Below are 25,862 nucleotides of genomic sequence, written 5' to 3' on the forward strand. Positions count from 1 at the left end.
ATCTCGGCTGCTGCAGAACCTCATCATACACACCTCAGCTGCTGCAGAACCTCATCATACACACCTCAGCTGCTGCAGATCCTCATCCTACACCCCTCAGCTGCTGCAGAACCTCATCATACACACCTCAGCTGCTGCAGAACCTCATCATACACACCTCGGCTGCTGCAGAACCTCATCATACACATCTCGGCTGCTGCAGAACCTCATCATACACACCTCAGCTGCTGCAGAACCTCATCATACACACCTCAGCTGCTGCAGAACCTCATCCTACACCCCTCAGCTGCTGCAGAACCTCATCATACACACCTCAGCTGCTGCAGAACCTCATCATACACACCTCAGCTGCTGCAGAACCTCATACTACACACCTCAGCTGCTGCAGAACCTCATCATACACACCTCAGCTGCTGCAGAACCTCATACTACACACCTCAGCTGCTGCGGAACCTCATTATACACACCTCAGCCACTGCAGAACATCATTATACGCACCTCAGCTGCTGCAGAACATCATGACACACAGCCCAGAATATTAAATCCAACAAAAATCCATTAGAAGCAGCCTGTGCCCCTGGTGACAGGTTCCCTTTAAAGGGATGTGCATCTTTACCGTCGGCTTCCAGTAGGTGGAGCACAAACTACAGAGATAAGAGTTCAGCAATAGCTGTATATAGTATATAGTATATAGTGTATGCACAGCAGCACAGAGGATTACAGCAGGGACACATACATATATACTGATACAGACACATTAGGGGGGGACAAGGTACAGATTTAATATTTCATACATAGTGAATCATTACTGTGCGCTGTGACGGGTTCAGCTCTGCTACATCTCTAGTTTGATTTCACTTCTAATAAGATTTACTGGCAAATAGAAATCGATAACAGATCAGACCCTATGGTAAACGTGATGGGTCCCTTTAAGAGCGGACCCTATGGTTAATGTGATGGGACCCCTTAAAAAGCTGACCTTATGGTAAATGTGAATGGATCCCTTTAAGAGCGGACCCTATGGTTAATGTGAATGGATCCCTTTAAGAGCGGACCCTATGGTAAATGTGAATGGATCCCTTTAAGAGCGAACCCTATGGTTAATGTGAGGGGATCCCTTTAAGAGCGGACCCTATGGTAAATGTGAATGGATCCCTTTAAGAGCGGACCCTATGGTTAATGTGATGGGACCCCTTTAAGAGCGGACCCTATGGTTAATGTGACGGGGATCCCTTTAAGAGCGGACCCTATGGTTAATGTGATGGGATCCCTTTAAGAGCGGACCCTATGGTTAATGTGACACATTCCCTTTAAGATCGGCGGCTCCGGATCCTCTCATCACCATCTCGGCTCCCGTGATCTTTTATGACAGGCAGCGGGTGTAACAATGCAGCGGCTCCTACAGGAGGAGAGGAGAGAATTTTAGGAACTAAAAATTTTGGTAGACAAATTTACATATTCTAGACCACGCCCACTACCCCCCCCAACCACATAAAATATAATGTCCCCCTTAGTGATATTGATGAATCATGCTGAGCTGCAATACCAAGCGTGGCCACTATACAATGTGCGGCGCTGTGCTGGGTCAGGAGTGAGGATTGGGGGGCGCCAGAGGGTCCTACCTTCTTCCCGTCCGCCTTGTTGTGCTTGTCCAGAAGAGTTTGGATGCGTTTCCCAAATTCTGGATCCACGTCCCGGAAATTTTTCACCTAAGAATAAAAAAAATTCTAAAATCCGACGTAATAAAGTAAATTGTTGCTTCCTCTTCTCTGAGCAATGTCCGGCCCCTCGGTTATTCCTCCGGGAAATCTATAAAATAACCAGCAGGGGGCGACCTATGACCCCCTGATACTGTCAGATCCCACTGTCCAGGGGAAGGGTAACGCCCACTTGTCAATGTAGGCAGAAATGACCAGGCAGAATAACAGAGGCAGGTAATATTGGAGGAGAGGTGACGGGGACTTACTGCTCTCTCCTGGATGAAGGTCTGCGCCTCCTTCAGGTGCCTCGCGAGGTTCTCGCACAGTCTCTGGCGCTCGGCTTCGCTCAGCGTCTGCTTATAGAAAGTTCTCGCCTGGAACAATGGAGGATGATCATCAGCATTTACCATATTGAGGTTGTGTCCTCACACTGCTGTGCAGCCTTAGGCTCCTCTGCACCCGCTTCCCTCTGCTCTGAGTAACTGCTGTAGAATGGAATCAGAATTCTGCTATAGCGCAGAGGTAGCACAGGATAAAGGCCATCCCAATCAGGGACATCTGTGCAAAGCACAGAGCACAGCAGTGTGAGGAAACGCCCCCATTGCAATCCTGGCATATAAACCATATATCACTGTCCTGCTGCTAATAACAAGATACACAGATGTATGATTGCATATCTCTCTAGAGATAATACAGAAGACCGTGGCTGGGGAGAGCACAGAGCACAGCAGTGTGAGGACACCTCAGTGCACTTGGAGAAGCTACAATCCTACAATATAAATCCATATATCACAGTCCTGCTGATATAAAAACCATACAGAAAGCTATAAATACTCATCTCACCAGGGGCAATACCTAACAATGGCTGCAAAGAACACAGAGCACAGCAGTGTGAGGTCTGATTACACATCTCTCCAGGGACAATACATAACACTGGCTGCAGAGAGCACAGAGCACAGCAGTGTGAGGTATGATTACACATCTCTCCAGGGACAATACATAACACTGGCTGCAGAGAGCACAGAGCACAGCAGTGTGAGGTATGATTACACATCTCTCCAGGGACAATACATAACACTGGCTGCAGAGAGCACAGAGCACAGCAGTGTGAGGTGTGATTACACATCTCTCCAGGGACAATACATAACACTGGCTGCAGAGAGCACAGAGCACAGCAGTGTGAGGTCTGATTACACATCTCTCCGGGGATAATACATAACACTGGCTGCAGAGAGCACAGAGCACAGCAGTGTGAGGTCTGATTACACATCTCTCCGGGGATAATACATAGCACTGGCTGCAGAGAGCACAGAGCACAGCAGTGTGAGGTCTGATTACACATCTCTCCGGGGATAATCCATAACACTGGCTGCAGAGAGCACAGCAGTGTAAGGTCTGATTACACATCTCTCCAGGGACAATACATAACACTGGCTGCAGAGAGCACAGAGCACAGCAGTGTGAGGTCTGATTACACATCTCTCCAGGGACAATACATAACACTGGCTGCAGAGAGCACAGAGCACAGCAGTGTGAGGTCTGATTACACATCTCTCCAGGGACAATACATAACACTGGCTGCAGAGAGCACAGAGCACAGCAGTGTGAGGTCTGATTACACATCTCTCCAGGGACAATACATAACACTGGCTGCAGAGAGCACAGAGCACAGCAGTGTGAGGTCTGATTACACATCTCTCCAGGGACAATACATAACACTGGCTGCAGAGAGCACAGAGCACAGCAGTGTGAGGTCTGATTACACATCTCTCCAGGGACAATACATAACACAGGCTGCAGAGAGCACAGAGCACAGCAGTGTGAGGTCTGATTACACATGTCTCAAGGGACAATACATAACAGTGGCTGCAGAGAGCACAGAGCACAGCAGTGTGAGGTCTGATCACACATCTCTCCAGGGACAATACATAACACTGGCTGCAGAGAGCACAGAGCACAGCAGTGTGAGGTCTGATTACACATCTCTCCAGGGACAATACATAACACTGGATGCAGAGAGCACAGAGCACAGCAGTGTGAGGTCTGATTACACATCTCTCCAGGGATAATACATAACACTGGCTGCAGAGAGCACAGAGCACAGCAGTGTGAAGTCTGATTACACATCTCTCCAGGGACAATACATAACACTGGCTGCAGAGAGCACAGAGCACAGCAGTGTGAGGTCTGATTACACATCTCTCCAGGGACAATACATAACACTGGATGCAGAGAGCACAGAGCACAGCAGTGTGAGGTCTGATTACACATCTCTCCAGGGACAATACATAACACTGGCTGCACAGAGCACAGCAGTGTGAGGTCTGATTACACATCTCTCCAGGGACAGTACATAACACTGGCTGCAGAGAGCACAGAGCACAGCAGTGTGAGGTCTGATTACACATCTCTCCAGGGACAATACATAACACTGGCTGCAGAGGGCACAGAGCACAGCAGTGTGAGGTCTGATTACACTTCTCTCCAGGGACAATACATAACAATGGCTGCAAAGAGCACAGAGCACAGCAGTGTGAGGTCTGATTACACTTCTCTCCAGGGACAATACATAACACTGGCTGCACAGAGCACAGCAGTGTGAGGTCTGATTACACATCTCTCCAGGGACAGTACATAACACTGGCTGCAGAGAGCACAGAGCACAGCAGTGTGAGGTCTGATTACACTTCTCTCCAGGGACAATACATAACAATGGCTGCAGAGAGCACAGAGCACAGCAGTGTGAGGTCTGATTACACATCTCTCCAGGGACAGTACATAACACTGGCTGCAGAGAGCACAGAGCACAGCAGTGTGAGGTCTGATTACACTTCTCTCCAGGGACAATACATAACAATGGCTGCAAAGAGCACAGAGCACAGCAGTGTGATGTCTGATTACACATCTCTCCAGGGACAATACATAACACTGGCTGCAGAGAGCACAGAGCACAGCAGTGTGAGGTCTGATTACACTTCTCTCCAGGGACAATACATAACACTGGCTGCAGAGAGCACAGAGCACAGCAGTGTTAGGTCTGATTACACATCTCTCCAGGGACAATACATAACACTGGCTGTAGAGAGCACAGAGCACAGCAGTGTGAGGTCTGATTACACATCTCTCCAGGGACAATACATAACACTGGCTGCAGGGAGCACAGAGCACAGCAGTGTGAGGTCTGATTACACATCTCTCCAGGGACAGTACATAACACTGGCTGCAGAGAGCACAGAGCACAGCAGTGCCAGGAAATAACACTGGCTGCAGTCTGTAGGTCACACCTGCTGACAGGTTCCCTTACCTGAGACACATTGTCCTCAGTGCTGCTATCATGGCGGTCGATGTCTCCTGACATGGAATGTGTCTTCTCCTTGTGCTTGCAGTTATCCCGGGGGGAAGTGAAGCTGTTGGGGTAATAATTTGGGGAATTACCTAGAAAACAAGATATAATGAAAAGAAAATTAAATTCTCCTTTAAGATAAGTGTAAGGAGGGAGTTGTAGTAGCAGCAGGGCTGTGAGATATAGATTTACATTCCAGGATTGTAGCTTCTCCAAGTGTACTCACACTGCTGTGCTCTGTGCTCTCTGCAGCCAGTGATATGGATTTCTGGAGAGATGTTTAATCAGACCTTTGTCTATGTTGTTAGTAGCAGCAGGACTGTGATATATGGATTTATATTCCAGGATTGTAGTTTCTCCAAGTGCACTTGGGGTGTGTACACTGCTGTGCTCTGTGCTCTCTGCACTGAGCTCATCCACAGCCCTTCTGCTATAAGTAAATACTATAGCAGTTTCTTGGTTGGTACAATCCTGGAATATAGATCCATATATCACAGTCCTGCTGCTACTAATAACACACACAAAAAGCTGATTTCTCCAGGGAAAATACATAACACTGACTGCATAGGGAACAGAGCACAGCAGTGTGAGGACACACAAGAGCTAGAAGGGTCTCATCCACACAAGGCAGAGAGGTTTCTGTAAGTTCGTGCCGGGTCCATATAGGAACATGTTCTGCCCGGGCTTTACAGCAGCGGACAGAGGTTAGATGTCTGTATGTGACACAACATGTATGACCAGGGATGTCACCCCAAAACAGAGGAAAAGGCCCCAGGGCCCCCCAAATCCTGTAAGGGGGGCGTCAGGTTCAACTGAGCGCTGACACTGGAAACTTTGCAGGACACTGAACTTCGCCATTGACTCTACACAGAGATGCCCTGGTGGGTAAAAGGTCATCAGACTTTGTAGCACAGTGTATACAGGGAGGAGATCTTGTGATGGAGGACCTGCACCCTGTGATGGAGGACCTGCACCCTGTGATGGAGGACCTGCACCCTGTGATGAAGGACCTGCACCCTGTGATGGAGGACCTGCACCCTGTGATGGAGGACTTGCACCCTGTGATGAAGGACCTGCACCCTGTGATGGAGGACCTGCACCCTGTGATGGAGGACCTGCACCCTGTGATGGAGGACCTGCACGCTGCGCTCTGTGATGGAGGACCTGCACCCTGTGATAAAGGCCCTGCACTCTGTGATAAAGGACCTGCACTCTGTGATAAAGGACCTGCACTCTGTGATAAAGAAGGACCTGCACTCTGTGATAAAGAAGGACCTGCACTCTGTGATAAAGGACCTGCACTCTGTGATAAAGGACCTGCACTCTGTGATAAAGGACCTGCACTCTGTGATGAAGGACCTGCACTCTGTGATGAAGGACCTGCACTCTGTGATGAAGGACCTGCACTCTGTGATAAAAGACCTGCTTGCTGAGACTTGTGGACACTGGTAGCAGGTTTGGGGTCAGTGTGGGTGCAGAGGGGCTTGTATAATGGGGGGGTGCCCTGTAATAAGGGGTGCAGCATTACACAGTGTGAGCCTCCCTGCAATCCAGAGCCGACACTTAGATGTATTTACACCCAAGACCGGAGCAGAAAAAGAAATATTTTTCCTGGAAAGTATAAAAGATGAATAACAGCAAATAATAACATAAAGTATAAAAGATTGCCATAAATGTTTCCACCACTAGATGGCGGCAGAGTAGTGCGCTGCAGCAGGGCTCTGCTGGGGGGATGAGTGTAACAGCGCACCCGCTGGTCAGGCTGAGTACTGCAGCTAGAGACTGACAATGCTCCATATCTTTACTCTGCACCCGGGGAACAACATCTGACCCTCCTTTAGGCACAGAGGAGAGACCCTCTGTAGGACCCCGGGGATGCTGACCTCATGCCTAATGTAGGGTCAGATGGAGGAGCCCTTTAAGCTGTAGCTTCCCCTTACACGGAGCACTGAAGAGGCACATGGGGCCGTCCTGCTGGTAGTTGGAGACGTGCGCCACCCTCCGGGGGCAGTTCACTGGGAGATGTAAGTAATTGGCACCGAGACGATGTCTGTGAGTGTCCGGGTAGGAGAAGAGACGACCCTGCAAGAGACAAAGGTCATGAGGTCATGAGGTCAATGTTATAGTCCGGCCAATAAAAGATTCACATTCGCTGATTTATGTCATCTATGGCTGCAGATGTCCCCCAGGACCACCAGGACCAAGAACCACCACAGCCAGTAGGACCACCAGGACCCAGGCAGATTCAAGAAAAATATTGCCTCAGTATTTTAATTTTGGCCTTATTTTGAGAGGTTAAATAACTTGAGCTGGAACTAAAGGGAACCTGTCAGCAGTTGGGACCATGTAGCCTCCAGACAGTGTAGTGTCCCTGGAGAGATGTGTAATCAGACCTGTGTGTTTGTTGTTAGTAGCAGCAGGACTGTGAAATATGGACTACATAGAATGTAGTTTCAACAAGTGCACTGGGGGCGTGTCCTCGCACTGCTGTGCTCTGTGCTTTCTACATTGAGATTCTTTACAGCCCTTTACCTCTGTTATAGATAAAAGTCTTAGCAAATGGAAAGGACTGTGTAGCAGGTCACAACACAGAGCACAGCAGTGTGAGGACACGCCCCCAGTGCACTTGGTGAAACTACATTCCAGGAATATAAATCCATGCTGCTACTAACAACATACACAAAGGTCTGATTACACATCTCTCCAGGGACAATACATAGCACTGGCTGCAGAGAGCACAGAGCACAGCAGTGTGAGGTCTGATTACACATCTCTCCAGGGACAATACATAACACTGGCTGCAGAGAGCACAGAGCACAGCAGTGTGAGGTCTGATTACACATCTCTCCAGGGACAATACATAACACTGGCTGCAGAGAGCACAGAGCACAGCAGTGTGAGGTCTGATTACACATCTCTCCAGGGACAATACATAACACTGGAGGCAGAGAGCACAGAGCACAGCAGTGTGAGGTCTGATTACACATCTCTCCATGGACAGTACATAACACTGGCTGCAGAGAGCTCAGAGCACAGCAGTGTGAGGTCTGATTACACATCTCTCCAGGGACAATACATAACACTGGCTGCAGAGAGCACAGAGCACAGCAGTGTGAGGTCTGATTACACATCTCTCCAGGGACAATACATAACACTGGCTGCAGAGAGCACAGAGCACAGCAGTGTGAGGTCTGATTACACATCTCTCCAGGGACAATACATAACACTGGCTGCAGAGAGCACAGAGCACAGCAGTGTGAGGTCTGATTACACATCTCCACAGGGACAATACATAACACTGACTGCAGAGAGCACAGAGCACATCAGTGTGAGGTCTGATTACACATCTCTCCAGGGACAATACATAACACTGGCTGCAGAGAGCGAAGGACACAGCAGTGTGAGGTCTGATTACACATCTCTCCAGGGACAATACATAACACTGGCTGCAGAGAGCACAGAGCACAGCAGTGTGAGGTCTGATTACACATCTCTCCAGGGACAATACATAACACTGGCTGCAGAGAGCACAGAGCACAGCAGTGTGAGGTCTGATTACACATCTCTCCAGGGACAATACATAACACTGGCTGCAAAGAGCACAGAGCACAGCAGTGTGAGGTCTGATTACACATCTCTCCAGGGACAATACATAACACTGGCTGAAGAGAGCACAGAGCACAGCAGTGTGAGGTCTGATTACACATCTCTCCAGGGACAATACATAACACTGGCTGCAGAGAGCACAGAGCACAGCAGTGTGAGGTCTGATTACACATCTCTCCATGGACAGTACATAACACTGGCTGCAGAGAGCTCAGAGCACAGCAGTGTGAGGTCTGATTACACATCTCTCCAGGGACAATACATAACACTGGCTGCAGAGAGCACAGAGCACAGCAGTGTGAGGTCTGATTACACATCTCTCCAGGGACAATACATAACACTGGCTGCAGAGAGCACAGAGCACAGCAGTGTGAGGTCTGATTACACATCTCCACAGGGACAATACATAACACTGACTGCAGAGAGCACAGAGCACAGCAGTGTGAGGTCTGATTACACATCTCTCCAGGGACAATACATAACACTGGCTGCAGAGAGCACAGAGCACAGCAGTGTGAGGTCTGATTACACATCTCTCCATGGACAGTACATAACACTGGCTGCAGAGAGCACAGAACACAGCAGTGTGAGGTCTGATTACACATCTCTCCAGGGACAATACATAACACTGGCTGCAGAGAGCACAGAGCACAGCAGTGTGAGGTCTGATTACACATCTCCACAGGGACAATACATAACACTGACTGCAGAGAGCACAGAGCACAGCAGTGTGAGGTCTGATTACACATCTCTCCAGGGACCGTACATAACACTGGCTGCGGAGAGTACAGAGCACAGCAGTGTGAGGTCTGATTACACATCTCTCCAGGGACAATACATAGCACTGGCTGCAGAGAGCACAGAGCTCAGCAGTGTGAGGTCTGATTACACATCTCTCCAGGGACAATACATAACACTGGCTGCAGAGAGCACAGCAGTGTGAGGTCTGATTACACATCTCTCCAGGGACAATACATAACACTGGCTGCAGAGAGCACAGAGCACAGCAGTGTGAGGTCTGATTACACATCTCTCCAGGGACAATACATAACACTGGCTGCAGAGAGCACAGAGCACAGCAGTGTGAGGTTTGATTACACATCTCTCTAGGGACAATACATAACACTGGCTGCAGAGAGCACAGAGCACAGCAGTGTGAGGTGTGATTACACATCTCCCCAGGGACAATACATAACACTGGCTGCAGAGAGCACAGAGCACAGCAGTGTGAGGTCTGATTACACATCTCTCCAGGGACAGTACATAACACTGGCTGCAGAGAGCGCAGGACACAGCAGTGTGAGGTCTGATTACACATCTCTCCAGGGACAATACATAACACTGGCTGCAGAGAGCACAGAGCACAGCAGTGTGAGGTCTGATTACACATCTCTCCAGGGACAATACATAACACTGACTGCAGAGAGCAAAGTGTGAGGACACAACCTTAGTGCACTTGGAGAAGCTACAATCCTGAAATATAAATCCATACATCACAGTCCTGCTGCTACTAACAACATACACAATCTGACATGTTGCTGCAGGGTATTCCCGGATACAAGTATCTACTGGAATAATACATAACATGTATTTCCATACTCTGACACTAGATGGCGCTACATCACCACCACTTACCTGTCCCCTGGTGGTATTATTAAAGTGTGGGGGGGTATTTTTGTACCTCTAAGCTGCCCCGTCCTGGGTTTGTTTTTGGAGCTTTGGTCTCCCAGAAATGCTGCTGCCACTTTTATGTAAATTTGCATACAGGTTACAAAAAACAAACATTTGTAATAAAAAGTGACTGATCTGAGCTCGGCGCCGGTCCTCACCTGCAGCATCTTGTCGGGGCTCGGCTCGATCCCCGGGGGCATGTTACTGGGGTCAAACGCAATCTGCTCAATCTCCGCAAAGTAATTGTTGGGGTTCCTGTTGAGCACCAGTTTCCCCGCAGGGATGAGGGGGTAATCCTTGTGCGGCCAAACCTAAAATAGACCCAAAAAAACACAAGAACAATACAATAAATCCTGGAATGTACAATATCCTAGACTTTAACCCTTTGTATCCCTCCGCAGTGCCGCATCCTAATGACCCAATCCTTGTCCTCAATCATCTGTTTTATCCAACGGGGATGTCAAATAATACAGGGAGTGCCCAATTGTAAAGGGAACCCGTCAGCAGGTTTTACCCCACTAAACTACTACCCCCTCAGATTAGGCATAAAATGTTCTTTTTAGAATTCCCTCCTTTATGTAAAATCTCTCCTTTTTACCTATATACAATCTCCTCCAAAGTCAGAAACAAGCTAATTAGGGGTATATCGGAGTAGAAATAAGCTAAAATGGAACTTTTATTTAGTACACATAAAACCGGGTGAGTATCTGTCAGAGTTAGGTAGCATTCTTAAATTGGCTAAGTCTCATAAAATAATTAGTGATGATGAATTTGATTTCATGACCACAACCAGCCCAGTGATGCCGACCTTTTACTGTCTCCCAAAACTTCATAAGGGAGTAACACCCCTAAAAGGAAGACCGATAGTGTCTGGGGGGAACTCTCTCTGCCAGAATGTTGGTATTTATATTGACACAGTACTTTGACCATTTGTCTATGCCCTGCCTTCATATTTAAGAGACACGGCGGATCTTCTACGGCAGAGGTCCCCAACCTTTTTTGCACCAGGGACCGGCTTTAAGCTAGACCAGTTTTCCATGGCCCGGTGGGGGCGGGGCTTTGCTCATGTGGGGTGGGGTTATGGAGGGGTGGAGCTTAGTGCATACTTATCATATAATTATGACATTTATAATGAGAATGTGATTCAACTTACCATAGGTTCAGAATGATTGGGAGCACTGGGCTTGTTTTCCTGCACCCACCCCGTCCTGCATAATGTTCTCTGCCGGGAGCTGCGAGCTGTCACGGCTAAGGCAGAAAACATTATAAATCCACACAGAGCGAGCTCTGACCAGACGCAGGGTTGCGGAGCTAGCTGTCAGCGGCGCCGCGGACCGGCATCTGGAGGGTCTGACCATCGAACCTAACATTCTCTTAGGGAGTATCGACGTGAAGGCACTACATACCTCCATTCCCCATAACAAGGGGCATACAATATCATGCACATAGCAAACTGGTCCAGGATCTCCTATGGTTTACTCTAACCAGAAACATTTTTCTTTTTGACGGCCAAATATACCACCAGGGGCACGGCAATGGGGAGCCCGTGTGCTCCCTCTTATGCCAACTTGCTCCTGGGCTGGTGGGAGGCCACTTGTGTTTTTGGGGAGAATCCACTTCCAGGGATTGAACATGTGGAAATGTTTTTTTGGTACATAGATGATATATTCATCTTATGGAAAGGTGACTCTTCCGAATTTGTGAAGTTTGTGGAAGTACTTAACATCAATCACATAGGACTACGTTTCACTTCTGAGATTCACACCGACAGACTTCCCTTCCTAGACATTCTGATCACCAAATCAGCGGACGGTACCATACATTCATCGGTCTACCGGAAGCCCACATCAACTAATTCCCTGCTTAGATGGGATAGTCGGATAGTCACCATCCCTATCCTCTACGCAAGGGGATCCCAAAGGGTCAATATCTGCGGATACGCAGAAACTGTAGTTCCCAAAGTGAATTCCAGCGACAGGCAAGAGACTTAAGGAATAGGTTTCTTGAACGGGGCTACCCTGATAGGATCCTAAGGGAAGCATATGCAACATCCCCCACCGGGGCCTAGAGTCAGCCAGGGCCCGCAGTACCTGAGTGGCTGGCGGTTGTGGCCTAGGCACGCTAGTGTCACGGTGCTTGGTACGGGGGGAACCGGAGGGCTGTCCTACAGCCTGGCAGGTCTCCAGCAGGTGGTGTGTGCTAGAAATATGGAGGGAGAGGCTGCTATAGCGGATCTCCCTGGGGCAACCCTTTGGTGTCTAGAGTATGAGTCTCTGTGTGGTGGACAGGGTGCCCGTGATGATGGTAGTTGTAGTAGCAGGGACCAGACGGAGGCAGAGGTTGAACAGAAACACTTACAGTTCTTTATTGGAACCGACAGGAACATCAGCAACGTGCCTGTAACAAGATGGTGGAGTACTGGAGAGGTATTTGGAGGGAGCCACAGGATGTAGATCACCAGCCTGGATGCAATGGCAGGCTGGGAGGTAGCTGTGTCCTAATAGGAAGCTTCAGCTTGATCCTGGATATCTTCAGGTATCACCCTTGAAGGTAGGATGATACCCCTTTCCTCACTACCTAGCTATTAGCTCCACTTCAGGCAGGGGCTAGGCTCTTCCTGCTCTGGTCTGGTGTGCTAGCTGTACAGACTCCGAAGAGTCTGTACTGGAGAGACTCCAGTCTGCTTCTGAGCTACTGCTCAGCTAACTGCTCCCTAGAACATTCTGGGCCAGGGGTTTTATTATCTCCCCTTGGTCAGGTGGTGGCTGCCCCTCCAATTACCTCTCAGCTCACAGAGACAGGATGTAACACAGATCATTGGATAATAGACTTTTACATCATACTCAGATTAACTTCTGCCTTGCCAGGCAGGATTAACCGCTGCAATGTCCCCTGTGTGATGTGGTGACATGCTATGGGGCTTATTCGCAAGCACTCCTTCGCCATTGCATCGGCGAGGGTGTTGCACATACCGTAGTAGCCTTGACAAAAGTCGCACTGATCTCCTACAAAATGTATCTAAGACCAAAAAAGAAGGGGACGACATTCTGAGAATCATAGCTACATTTGACAATGGGTCAGAGGAGGCCAGAAAGATCCTTGAGAAACACTGGCCCATCTTGACACTAGACAAGGACATCAAGGATATTGTTGGTCCCAGGCCGAATATTACCTTTCGCAAAACAAGGTCTATCAAAGATCGACTTGTGAATAGTCACTTTGTAGCACCGAAACCAAAGGGTTACCTGGCTGGATAGGCAGGTCGTGGGGAATTTCAGATGTGGAGGCTGCATTGCGTGTCCATACATGCAAACAGGCAAAACTTTCACGAGCAACGTTACAGGTAAAATCTATAACATCCGCAAATACATAAACTGTAAGAGTACTGGTGTTATTTATAAGGTGACCTGTAAATGCGGTTTAGAATACGTAGGGAAAACCTACAGAGAATGACGCAGAAGAGTGGGGGAACACCTGGATGATATCTCACACCGGAGAGACTTATAATTTATGCCTACTTAGATCCTGTCTAGATACTTACCTAAACTGCAGGGTTCGCAGTTATTGGGGGTCATTTACTAAGGGCCCGATTCGCGTTTTCCCGACGTGTTACCCGAATATTTCCGATTTGCGCCGATTGTACCTGAATTGCCCCGGGTTTTTGCCGCACGCGATCGGAATTTGGCGCATCTGCGCCGGCATGCGCGCGACGGAAATCGGGGGGCGTGGCCGAACGAAAACCCGACGTATTCGGAAAAACCGCCACATTTTAAAAAAAAAATTGTGTCGCGAAAATTACACTTACCTTCATCCTGGATAGGCCGGTGTATTTCGAGGCAATCCAGCGGACTTCAGCGCAGCAGCGCCACCTGGTGGACGTCGGAGGAACTGCATTGATGAATCCCGGCCGGACCCGAATCCACCGCAGAGAACGCGCCGCTGGATCGCGAATGGACCGTGTAAGTAAATCTGCCCCAATGTCTTTTATTACTCCTTCTGTTTGTACTGACTCAGGCCCATATGACTGTACTTACCTCTGTCCCTGGTGGAATACACGGCTATGTCTTAGGTGGCCATCCTGTCCTTGCATGTAGTGATTGGCAAATGACCAGAACTATGTTCATCGGAGTCATTTCCTTCCCTATGCTTTTTTTCTTTGATTAAAATCAAAGTTTATTCACATCTTGAGTCTTTCCGGCCCGTCTGTTTCTACCTGCTGTCCGTTTCAGCCACCATCACGCATAGTGGTAATCACGCCCACAAAGGGGATGGGCAGCATAACGTTGCTATGCCAGCGTGACAAATAAACTCACACGCAATAACTGGCGCATGCGCAGTACCAATCCGGAGGCTGTTCACTTTGCGCTCCTCCGCTTCTCAGCCTGGATGAGTTTACACTGCGGTCTGCATGATCTTTCGTACGGTCCGCAGTGCTACCAATAGCGAGCCGACTTTCTATATGCGCATCCAATATCACTGGGGCGGGGCTTAGAGTTTAAATGGCCGATAATCTTCTCAGTTTGGCGCCAGTTCCTGTGCCAGCTGCATACAAAAGGTCCCTAAGTCCACCACCGGGACTAGGGATAAGCGGCTTTAATATTGTCTCTTGGGCATTAGCTTACAGCGAGCCCGTTCTAGTTCTTACATGCATGCCACTTGCGACCGCAACTGAAGCCGAGTATCTGGCAGGTTGCTTCATTTATTCACAAATCCCTCTGAAGAGTCTATTTGACGAAACGCGTCAGGGTACATGGCGATTTTAGGCTATATTCACACGAACGTATGGGGGACGTATATACGGCCGCCGTATACACGGCCGATATACGTCCCCCATACACTTCTATGGGCGCACGGCACCCTACGGGAGCGGTACGGTGCCGCACACGTGCGGCACCGTACCGTTCCGTACCCGGGAAAAACATAGGACATGTCCTATCTTTTCCCGTAATACGGCGCCGTGCGCCATAGGTTGCTATGGAGAGGGGCGGGGGTGAGCTGCGCTCACCTCCTCCTCCTCTCCCCGTACACTGCCGTTGCCCGCTACGGTACGGTACGGGCGGGCAACGGCAGTGTGAATATAGCCTTAGGGGGCATGCTTTGTTTGTACAGGGTCAGCTGTGGACTGTTATAGGGATAGATCTCCACCTGTCACCCCTGACCTCCGGCCCGGAACCTTTTTTTGGCGTCAGAATCACGGTAAGGGTGTCGTTTTCCCTATTATTGACGTCCAAATTCACATTGAGACCTGTGAGGATACGGTACTCAATAAGGTTTAATTTTTTTGTTTTTCCTTATATCACACTACTAGCACATGTCACTTTAGTGCGGTTTTATGTGTACTAAATAAAAGTTCCATTTTAGCTTATTTCTACTCCTATATACCCCTAATTAGCTTGTTTCTCTCCTCCAAAGTCAGGCAAATATGACTCTTCTCATCACCTTTTTACCTGAGACGAGTCAAGTTTAGTGGTTGCAGGTTGACTGTCCTATCTTCTGTAGCAGTTAGAATCCTACTTCTGGTGTCATATTAAAGATAGTAATCTGGTTCTGTGAGGAGCAACAGAACTGGACGTAGACAGTCAAAAAATAGGTGAGATCTAGATCTATATCTGCAGATATGTCTTTTGCTTCCTGTATGTCTGGTTCTGTACATCACAAAGCCAAAAACCTGGTGGGATCTGAAAGATAGACTCTTATCTTTAAGATGACACCAGCAGCATATGTCTAGGTGCTATAGAACAGGAGATTGAGGCTTCTGAAGTGACCTTCCCTGCAAACCGCTAAACTTGACTCATCTCAAAGGAAAATGAGGGGAGATGAGTCATATTTGCCTGAATTTGGAGGAGATTTCACTTAAAAGAGGAAATTCTAGAAAGGACACTTCATATCCAACCTGAGGTGTGGGGGGGGGGGGGTATTTTAATGGGAAATACCTGGTGACAGGTTCTCTTTAAGGAGTCAAGGGGGCGGGGCTTTGTCTTTCTGACCATCTGGAGGTACCTTACTACAGGACAAGACCAGAGAAGTTCTTTTTATTTAGCATAATTAATAATCAAAACCCGAGATCCCGGAACGGATTATAAAGGATTAAGATTTTATCTCGACGCTTCAGAGATGACACATAACCTCCTCCTGCCCCTAAGGGGGATCCGACCTCTGACCCCAGGAAGGAATCTAATAACCAATGGTGTCAAGACTGAGGCAGCGAAGAATAGGACCGAGATGCAATACCAAGAACTGCCACTATACAATGCCCGGCGCTGTGTATAGTGTATATATCCACAGAGGAGGCAGCAGCACTCACCCATCGGCAGATTCTGGACTATCCCTTTAAGACCCTCTTGTATTCATTTCCCCCAATACAGGAGACACATTATCTCTCCCCACATGTTATCCCTGTAATACACTGTATACACTATTAAAGGGGCGGCTGTTTATATACACAGGGATCTAGGAGCAGCTCACATTACTAATTTCATGTGATAAGTGATGGAGTAACAGGATTACAGCTCAGATTACACATAATCTATTCCCAGGATATTATACAACACAAATCCCAGGAGGCATCAATAATATTATATACATTATAATCCGCATCACTAAGTGTTCTACTATATCACATTACATCCTGTATTATACCCCAGAGCTGCACTCACTATTCTGCTGCTGGTGCAGTCACTGTGTACATACATGACATTACTTATCCTGTACTGATCCTGAGTTACATCCTGTATTATCCCCCAGAGCTGCACTCACTATTCTGCTGCTGGTGCAGTCACTGTGTACATACATGACATTACTTATCCTGTACTGATCCTGAGTTACATCCTGTATTATACCCCAGAGCTGCACTCCCTATTCTGCTGCTGGTGCAGTCACTGTGTACATACATGACATTACTTATCCTGTACTGATCCTGAGTTACATCCTGTATTATACCCCAGAGCTGCACTCACTATTCTGCTTCTGGTGCAGTCACTGTGTACGTACATGACATTACTTATCCTGTACTGATCCTGAGTTACATCCTGTATTATACCCCAGAGCTGCACTCACTATTCTGCTGCTGGTGCAGTCACTGTGTACATACATGACATTACTTATCCTGTACTGATCCTGAGTTACATCCTGTATTATACTCCAGAGCTGCACTCACTATTCTGCTGCTGGTGCAGTCACTGTGTACATACATGACATTACTTATCCTGTACTGATCCTGAGTTACATCCTGTATTATACCCCAGAGCTGCACTCACTATTCTGCTGCTGGTGCAGTGACTGTGTACATACATGACATTACTTATCCTGTACTGATCCTGAGTTACATCCTGTATTATACCCAGAGCTGCACTCACTATTCTGCTGCTGGTGCAGTCACTGTGTACATACATGACATTACTTATCCTGTACTGATTCTGAGTTACATCCTGTATTATACCCCAGAGATGCACTCTCTATTCTGCTGCTGGTGCAGTCACTGTGTACATACATGACATTACTTATCCTGTACTGATCCTGAGTTACATCCTGTATTATACCCCAGAGCTGCACTCACTATTCTGCTGCTGGTGCAGTGACTGTGTACATACATGACATTACTTATCCTGTACTGATCCTGAGTTACATCCTGTATTATACCCAGAGCTGCACTCACTATTCTGCTGCTGGTGCAGTCACTGTGTACATACATGACATTACTTATCCTGTACTGATCCTGAGTTACATCCTGTATTATACCCCAGAGCTGCACTCACTATTCTGCTGCTGGTGCAGTCACTGTGTACATACATGACATTACTTATCCTGTACTGATCCTGAGTTACATCCTGTATTATACTCCAGAGCTGCACTCACTATTCTGCTGCTGGTGCAGTCACTGTGTACATACATGACATTACTTATCCTGTACTGATCCTGAGTTACATCCTGTATTATGCCCCAGAGCTGCACTCACTATTCTGCTGCTGGTGCAGTCACTGTGTACATACATGACATTACTTATCCTGTACTGATCCTGAGTTACATCCTGCATTATACTCCAGAGCTGCACTCACTATTCTGCTGCTGGTACAGTCACTGTGTACATACATGACATTACTTATCCTGTACTGATCCTGAGTTACATCCTGTATTATACTCCAGAGCTGCACTCACTATTCTGCTGCTGGTGCAGTCACTGTGTACATACATGACATTACTTATCCTGTACTGATCCTGAGTTACATCCTGTATTATACCCCAGAGCTGCACTCACTATTCTGCTGCTGGTGCAGTCACTGTGTACATACATGACATTACTTATCCTGTACTGATCCTGAGTTACATCCTGTATTATACCCCAGAGCTGCACTCACTATTCTGCTGCTGGTGCAGTCACTGTGTACATACATGACATTACTTATCCTGTACTGATCCTGAGTTACATCCTGTATTATACTCCAGAGCTGCACTCACTATTCTGCTGCTGGTGCAGTCACTGTGTACATACATGACATTACTAATCCTGTACTGATCCTGAGTTACATCCTGTATTATACCCCAGAGCTGCACTCACTATTCTGCTGCTGGTGCAGTCACTGTGTACATACATGACATTACTTATCCTGTACTGATCCTGAGTTACATCCTGTATTATACTCCAGAGCTGCACTCACTATTCTGCTGCTGGTGCAGTAACTGTGTACATACATGACATTACTTATCCTGTACTGATCCTGAGTTACATCCTGTATTATACCCCAGAGCTGCACTCACTATTCTGCTGCTGGTGCAGTCACTGTGTACATACATGACATTACTTATCCTGTACTGATCCTGAGTTACATCCTGTATTATACTCCAGAGCTGTACTCACTATTCTGCTGCTGGTGCAGTCACTGTGTACATACATGACATTACTTATCCTGTACTGATCCTGAGTTACATCCTGTATTATGCCCCAGAGCTGCACTCACTATCCTGCTGCTGGTGCAGTCACTGTGTATATACATGACATTACTTATCCTGTACTGATCCTGAGTTACATCCTGTATTATACTCCAGAGCTGCACTCACTATTCTGCTGGTATCACTTACCTTTGTGAGGTCGAATGGATTAAATGGACACTTTTCTGCTTGCTGGAAGGTCATGACCTGGATGTACAGGGTCCATGATGGAAAGTCTTTCTTGGCAATGGCCTGGAAGAGGTCTCGGATGCCGTAGTCGGGGTCTTGTACCACCAGTCGGTCGGCTTCTTCTACTGTCAGGTTCTTGATGCCTTGATTAGTCTGTGGGTAATGGATATCACAGGGTCAAATAGCTAAAAATATTTTAAAAAATAGACTCCGCCCAGTGACCTCCCCCCCTTCCACCTCGTAGTGGAGACTCACCTTATAATGGAACTTGCAGTACACGGCTTCCCCTTTGGCGTTCACCAGCTTGAAGGTGTGAGATCCGTATCCATTCATGAATCTGTGTCCATCGGGAATCCCGCGATCACTGAACAGGAACATCACCTGGGAACGGGGAGAAAGCCAAAAAGTCATGGAAGGAACATCCATAGAAGCTTCATCCAGAGGTGTGAACAGAGACGTAGATTACCCATTACAGAAGGTAGAGGCAGTAATCTCTGACTACATCCTGGGCTGCCATGTAGTCTGTTACCATGGAGCACGGAAACCACACCTCAAAAGGGGGGAGTTTATGCAGATTTGTCCCAAAGTGGACAACGTCAGGTATACAAGCCTCAACAACAAAATGTGTGGTCTCTAGATTGTGAAATTCTCCTGCAGCGCCACCTCAGGTCAGAATGAGTATTATGCAAATTAATAAGTTCTGCCCTCCTACCCCCTGATCACCTGATGCAGAGACTCCGGCCGCAGGCTCCAGAAGTCCCACACCATATCCGGGTCCTTCAGATGGGTCTGCGGGTTCCTTTTCTGGCTATGTATGAAGGAGGGAAACTGCAGAGAGAACAGAGTTAGCACCATATATAATAGATACAGAGTGTTCTGCATAGCACAAGATCCGCGGGGGAGGGACATAACACTTAGCACCACCCCCTAGGACTGGCAGGGGCAATCATACCACATTTCAGATTGACAGGACCATTATATTTTTAAGGGGGTGTTCTGAGACATAATAGAACAGGCTATTTCTGTTTATTAAGACACAGCGCCACTCTTTCTCAGTGGTTATATCCGGTAATGCAGCTCATCTCATATTAACTGGCTACAAAGCCACTGGAAACAGTTGCCTCCTTCCAGATATTGTGCTACATTTATATCATGAGCAATTTACCAGAATGGGATCCCTGATGAAGAATATTGGGGTGTTGTTCCCAACCAGGTCCCAAATTCCTTCATCTGTGTAGAACTTGACTGCAAACCCTCGGGGGTCTCGGACTGTGTCGGCGGATCCGGCTTCTCCAGCTATGGGGGGAAAGAGAGCAGGATCAGAGAGACATAGTCACATAGATGACCCCAATAACAGGGTAGAGGACTCTCATTATTCCTTCAAGGAACTTAAAATGTTTGGCCAGATCTCCTGTTTGATGGGAGCAAAGGAAAGAGGGCGAGAAGCTGAATCCGGGGATATATAGTTTTATAGGATTCTATTTAGTATCTTCATGGAAAAACATGCTGAAGTCTACTAGGACCCATAGAGGAGGCAAGCAAGTCCTCTAAGCCCTGCCCACCTACAGAGATTCACCAATCAATGTGTGTGGGCGGGGTTATCAGGACTCCCAGTCTTTCTCAAGGAGTCCTGCCAGTATTTTAGCAGATTCCTTGACAAGTGCTACATATAATCCTATAAAATGATACATCCCCGAAATCAGCGTCTCCTCCTCCATCTTATCCCGGCCACAGACAAAGCAACAAAGCGACTTCATTAAAAAGTTTTTCAACCCCTTTAAGTCGCAGATTTCTTACACCTGAATATGATGATCCTCGGAGATCTTACCGACAGTGGAAAACCGAATCCCGATATCTGTTTTCTTCCCAATGCTCTCGAACACCTTGGCTTTTGTGTACTTGGTGATGTCATGGGTGACCTCAAAATATCCAAATGCCCCTGCAGGGGTAAGACACAGAGCAATTATATTACCTATGAGTCCAACCTAGAAGGACCAGCCCAGATCTACAAAGTAGTATAAATTCGATGACCTCCCCTTTAAGAATATTGTGCCCCAGGGCTCCTTTACCTGCTCCTTTGGCATGTACGACTCTTTCGGGGATTCTCTCCCGGTCAAAATGGGCCATCTCATCCAGAAATACTGAGTCCTGGAGCAGCAGTGGCCCCCGAGGTCCCATAGTTAGGACATTCAGTTTGTCGCCCGTTGGAACACCAGAACCGGTGGTGAGGACACAAGAATTCTGCAGGCAAACACATTGCAGAAAGAAATGGTGAAGAACAGCAGCCACTAGGGGGAGCTCACTACATACAGATCATACACCACCACTAGGAGGAGCTCACTACATACAGATTATACACCACCACTAGGGGGAGCTCACTACATACAGATTATACACCACCACTAGGGGGAGCTAACTACATACAGATCATACACCACCACTAGGAGGAGCTCACTACATACAGATTATACACCACCACTAGGAGGAGCTCACTACATACAGATTATACACCACCACTAGGGGGAGATCACTACATACACATTATACACCACCACTAGGAGGAGATCACTACATACACATTATACACCACCACTAGGAGGAGATCACTACATACAGATTATACACCACCACTAGGGGGAGATCACTACATACAGATTATACACCACCACTAGGAGGAGCTCACTACATACAGATTATACACCACCACTAGGGGGAGCTCACTACATACAGATTATACACCACCACTAGGGGGAGCTCACTACATACACATTATACACCACCACTAGGAGGAGATCACTACATACAGATTATACACCACCACTAGGAGGAGATCACTACATACAGATTATACACCACCACTAGGAGGAGATCACTACATACACATTATACACCACCACTAGGAGGAGATCACTACATACAGATTATACACCACCACTAGGAGGAGATCACTACATACAGATTATACACCACCACTAGGAGGAGATCACTACATACAGATCATACACCACCACTAGGAGGAGCTCACTACATACAGATTATACACCACCACTAGGGGGAGATCACTACATACACATTATACACCACCACTAGGAGGAGATCACTACATACACATTATACACCACCACTAGGAGGAGATCACTACATACAGATTATACACCACCACTAGGGGGAGATCACTACATACAGATTATACACCACCACTAGGAGGAGCTCACTACATACAGATTATACACCACCACTAGGGGGAGCTCACTACATACAGATTATACACCACCACTAGGGGGAGCTCACTACATACAGATTATACACCACCACTAGGAGGAGATCACTACATACAGATTATACACCATCACTAGGGGAAGATCACTACATACAGATTATACACCACCACTAGGGGGAGCTCACTACATACAGATTATACACCACCACTAGGGGGAGATCACTACATACAGATTATACACCACCACTAGGAGGAGCTCACTACATACAGATTATACACCACCACTAGGGGGAGCTCACTACATACAGATTATACACCACCACTAGGGGGAGATCACTACATACACATTATACACCACCACTAGGGGGAGATCACTACATACAGATTATACACCACCACTAGGGGGAGCTCACTACATACAGATTATACACCACCACTAGGGGGAGCTCACTACATACAGAGTATACACCACCACTAGGAGGAGATCACTACATACAGATTATACACCACCACTAGGGGGAGATCACTACATACAGATTATACACCACCACTAGGGGAAGATCGCTACATACAGATTATACACCACCACTAGGGGGAGCTCACTACATACAGATTATACACCACCACTAGGGGGAGCTCACTACATACACATTATACACCACCACTAGGGGGAGCTCACTACATACAGATTATACACCACGACTAGGGGGAGCTCACTACATACAGATTATACACCACCACTAGGGGGAGCTCACTACATACACATTATACACCACCACTAGGGGGAGCTCACTAAATACAGATTATACACCACCACTAGGGGGAGATCACTACATACAGATTATACACCACCACTAGGGGGAGATCACTACATACACATTATACACCACCACTAGGGGGAGCTCACTACATACAGATTATACATCACCACTAGGAGGAGATCACTACATACAGATTATACACCACCACTAGGGGGAGATCACTACATACACATTATACACCACCACTAGGGGGAGATCACTACATACAGATTATACACCACCACTAGGAGGAGATCACTACATACACATTATACACCACCACTAGGGGGAGATCACTACATACACATTATACACCACCACAAAGGGGACATCACTACATACACATAATACACCACCACTAGGGGGAGCTCACTACATACAGATTATACACCACCACAAGGAGGAGATCACTACATACACATTATACACCACCACTAGGGGGAGATCACTACATACAGATTATACACCACCACTAGGAGGAGATCACTACATACACATTATACACCACCACTAGGGGGAGATCACTACATACAGATTATACACCACCACTAGGAGGAGATCACTACATACAGATTATACACCACCACTAGGGGGAGATCACTACATACAGATTATACACCACCACTAGGAGGAGATCACTACATACACATTATACACCACCACTAGGGGGAGCTCACTACATACAGATTATACACCACCACTAGGAGGAGATCACTACATACACATTATACACCACCACTAGGAGGAGATCACTACATACAGATTACACATCACCACTAGGAGGAGATCACTACATACACATTATACACCACCACTAGGAGGAGATCATTACATACAGATTATACACCACCGCTAGGAGGAGATCACTACATACACATTATACACCACCACTAGGGGGAGATCACTGCATACAGATTATACAGCACCACTAGGAGGAGATCACTACATACAGATTATACACCACCACTAGGAGGAGATCACTACATACAGATTATACAGCACCACTAGGAGGAGATCACTACATACAGATTATACACCACCACTAGGGGGAGATCACTACATACACATTATACACCACCACTAGGGGGAGACCACTACATACACATTATACACCACCACTAGGGGGAGATCACTACATACACATTATACACCACCACTAGGGGGAGATCACTACATACACATTATACACCACCACTAGGAGGAGGTCACTACATACACATTATACACCACCACTAGGGGGAGCTCACTACATACAGATTATACACCACCACTAGGAGGAGATCACTACATACAGATTATACACCACCACTAGGAGGAGATCACTACATACAGATTATACACCACCACTAGGGGGAGATCACTACATACACATTATACACCACCACTAGAAGGAGATCACTACATACACATTATACACCACCACTAGGAGGAGATCACTACATACAGATTATACACCACCACTAGGGGGAGGTCACTACATACAGATTATACACCACCACTAGGGGGAGATCACTACATACAGATTATACACCACCACTAGGGGGAGGTCACCACCCACAGATTATACACCACCACTAGGGGGAGATCACTACATACACATTATACACCACCACTAGGGGGAGATCACTACATACACATTATACACCACCACTAGGGGGAGATCACTACATACAGATTATACACCACCACTAGGAGGAGATCACTACATACAGATTATACACCACCACTAGGAGGAGATCACTACATACAGATTATACACCACCACTAGGGGGAGATCACTACATACAGATTATACACCACCACTAGGGGGAGATCACTACATACAGATTATACACCACCACTAGGAGGAGATCACTACATACAGATTATACACCACCACTAGGGGGAGATCACTACATACAGATTATACACCATCACTAGGGGGAGATCACTACATACACATTATACACCACCACTAGGGGGAGATCACTACATACACATTATACACCACCACTAGGAGGAGATGACTACATACAGATTATACACCACCACTAGGGGGAGATCACTACATACAGATTATACACCACCACTAGGAGGAGATCACTACATACACATTATACACCACCACTAGGAGGAGGTCACTACATACAGATTATACACCACCTTTAGGGGGAGGTCACTACATACAGATTATACACCACCACTAGGGGGAGGTCACTACATACAGATTATACACCACCACTAGGGGGAGCTCACTACATACAGATTATACACCACCACTAGGGGAAGATCACTACATACACATTATACACCACCACTAGGGGGAGATCACTACATACAGATTATACACCACCACTAGGAGGAGATCACTACATACAGATTATACATCACCACTAGGAGGAGATCACTACATACAGATTATACACCAC

The 25,862-nt window shown here is 47.2% G+C and overlaps 1 protein-coding gene across 1 annotated transcript in view; it reads right to left on the bottom strand.

The window, feature by feature from the left end:
• Positions 1-757: 757 nt before the first annotated feature.
• LOC140071389 (catalase-like) overlaps positions 758-25,862 on the bottom strand; it is a 29,605-nt gene continuing 4,500 nt past the window's right edge. The window contains exons 2-13 of the mRNA XM_072119067.1: positions 21,504-21,675; positions 21,263-21,373; positions 20,600-20,730; positions 20,158-20,262; positions 19,690-19,815; positions 19,396-19,587; positions 10,479-10,631; positions 6,984-7,125; positions 5,005-5,135; positions 1,967-2,074; positions 1,623-1,709; positions 758-1,399 (exon numbers count right to left, since the gene is read on the bottom strand). Coding sequence (XP_071975168.1) covers positions 1,364-1,399; positions 1,623-1,709; positions 1,967-2,074; positions 5,005-5,135; positions 6,984-7,125; positions 10,479-10,631; positions 19,396-19,587; positions 19,690-19,815; positions 20,158-20,262; positions 20,600-20,730; positions 21,263-21,373; positions 21,504-21,675 — 1,494 coding nt within the window. The 3' untranslated portion in view covers positions 758-1,363. The remainder of the gene's footprint in view (positions 1,400-1,622; positions 1,710-1,966; positions 2,075-5,004; positions 5,136-6,983; positions 7,126-10,478; positions 10,632-19,395; positions 19,588-19,689; positions 19,816-20,157; positions 20,263-20,599; positions 20,731-21,262; positions 21,374-21,503; positions 21,676-25,862) is intronic.

This window comes from Engystomops pustulosus, chromosome 7 (genome assembly GCF_040894005.1).
Source record: "Engystomops pustulosus chromosome 7, aEngPut4.maternal, whole genome shotgun sequence".
NCBI lineage: Eukaryota > Metazoa > Chordata > Amphibia > Anura > Leptodactylidae > Engystomops > Engystomops pustulosus.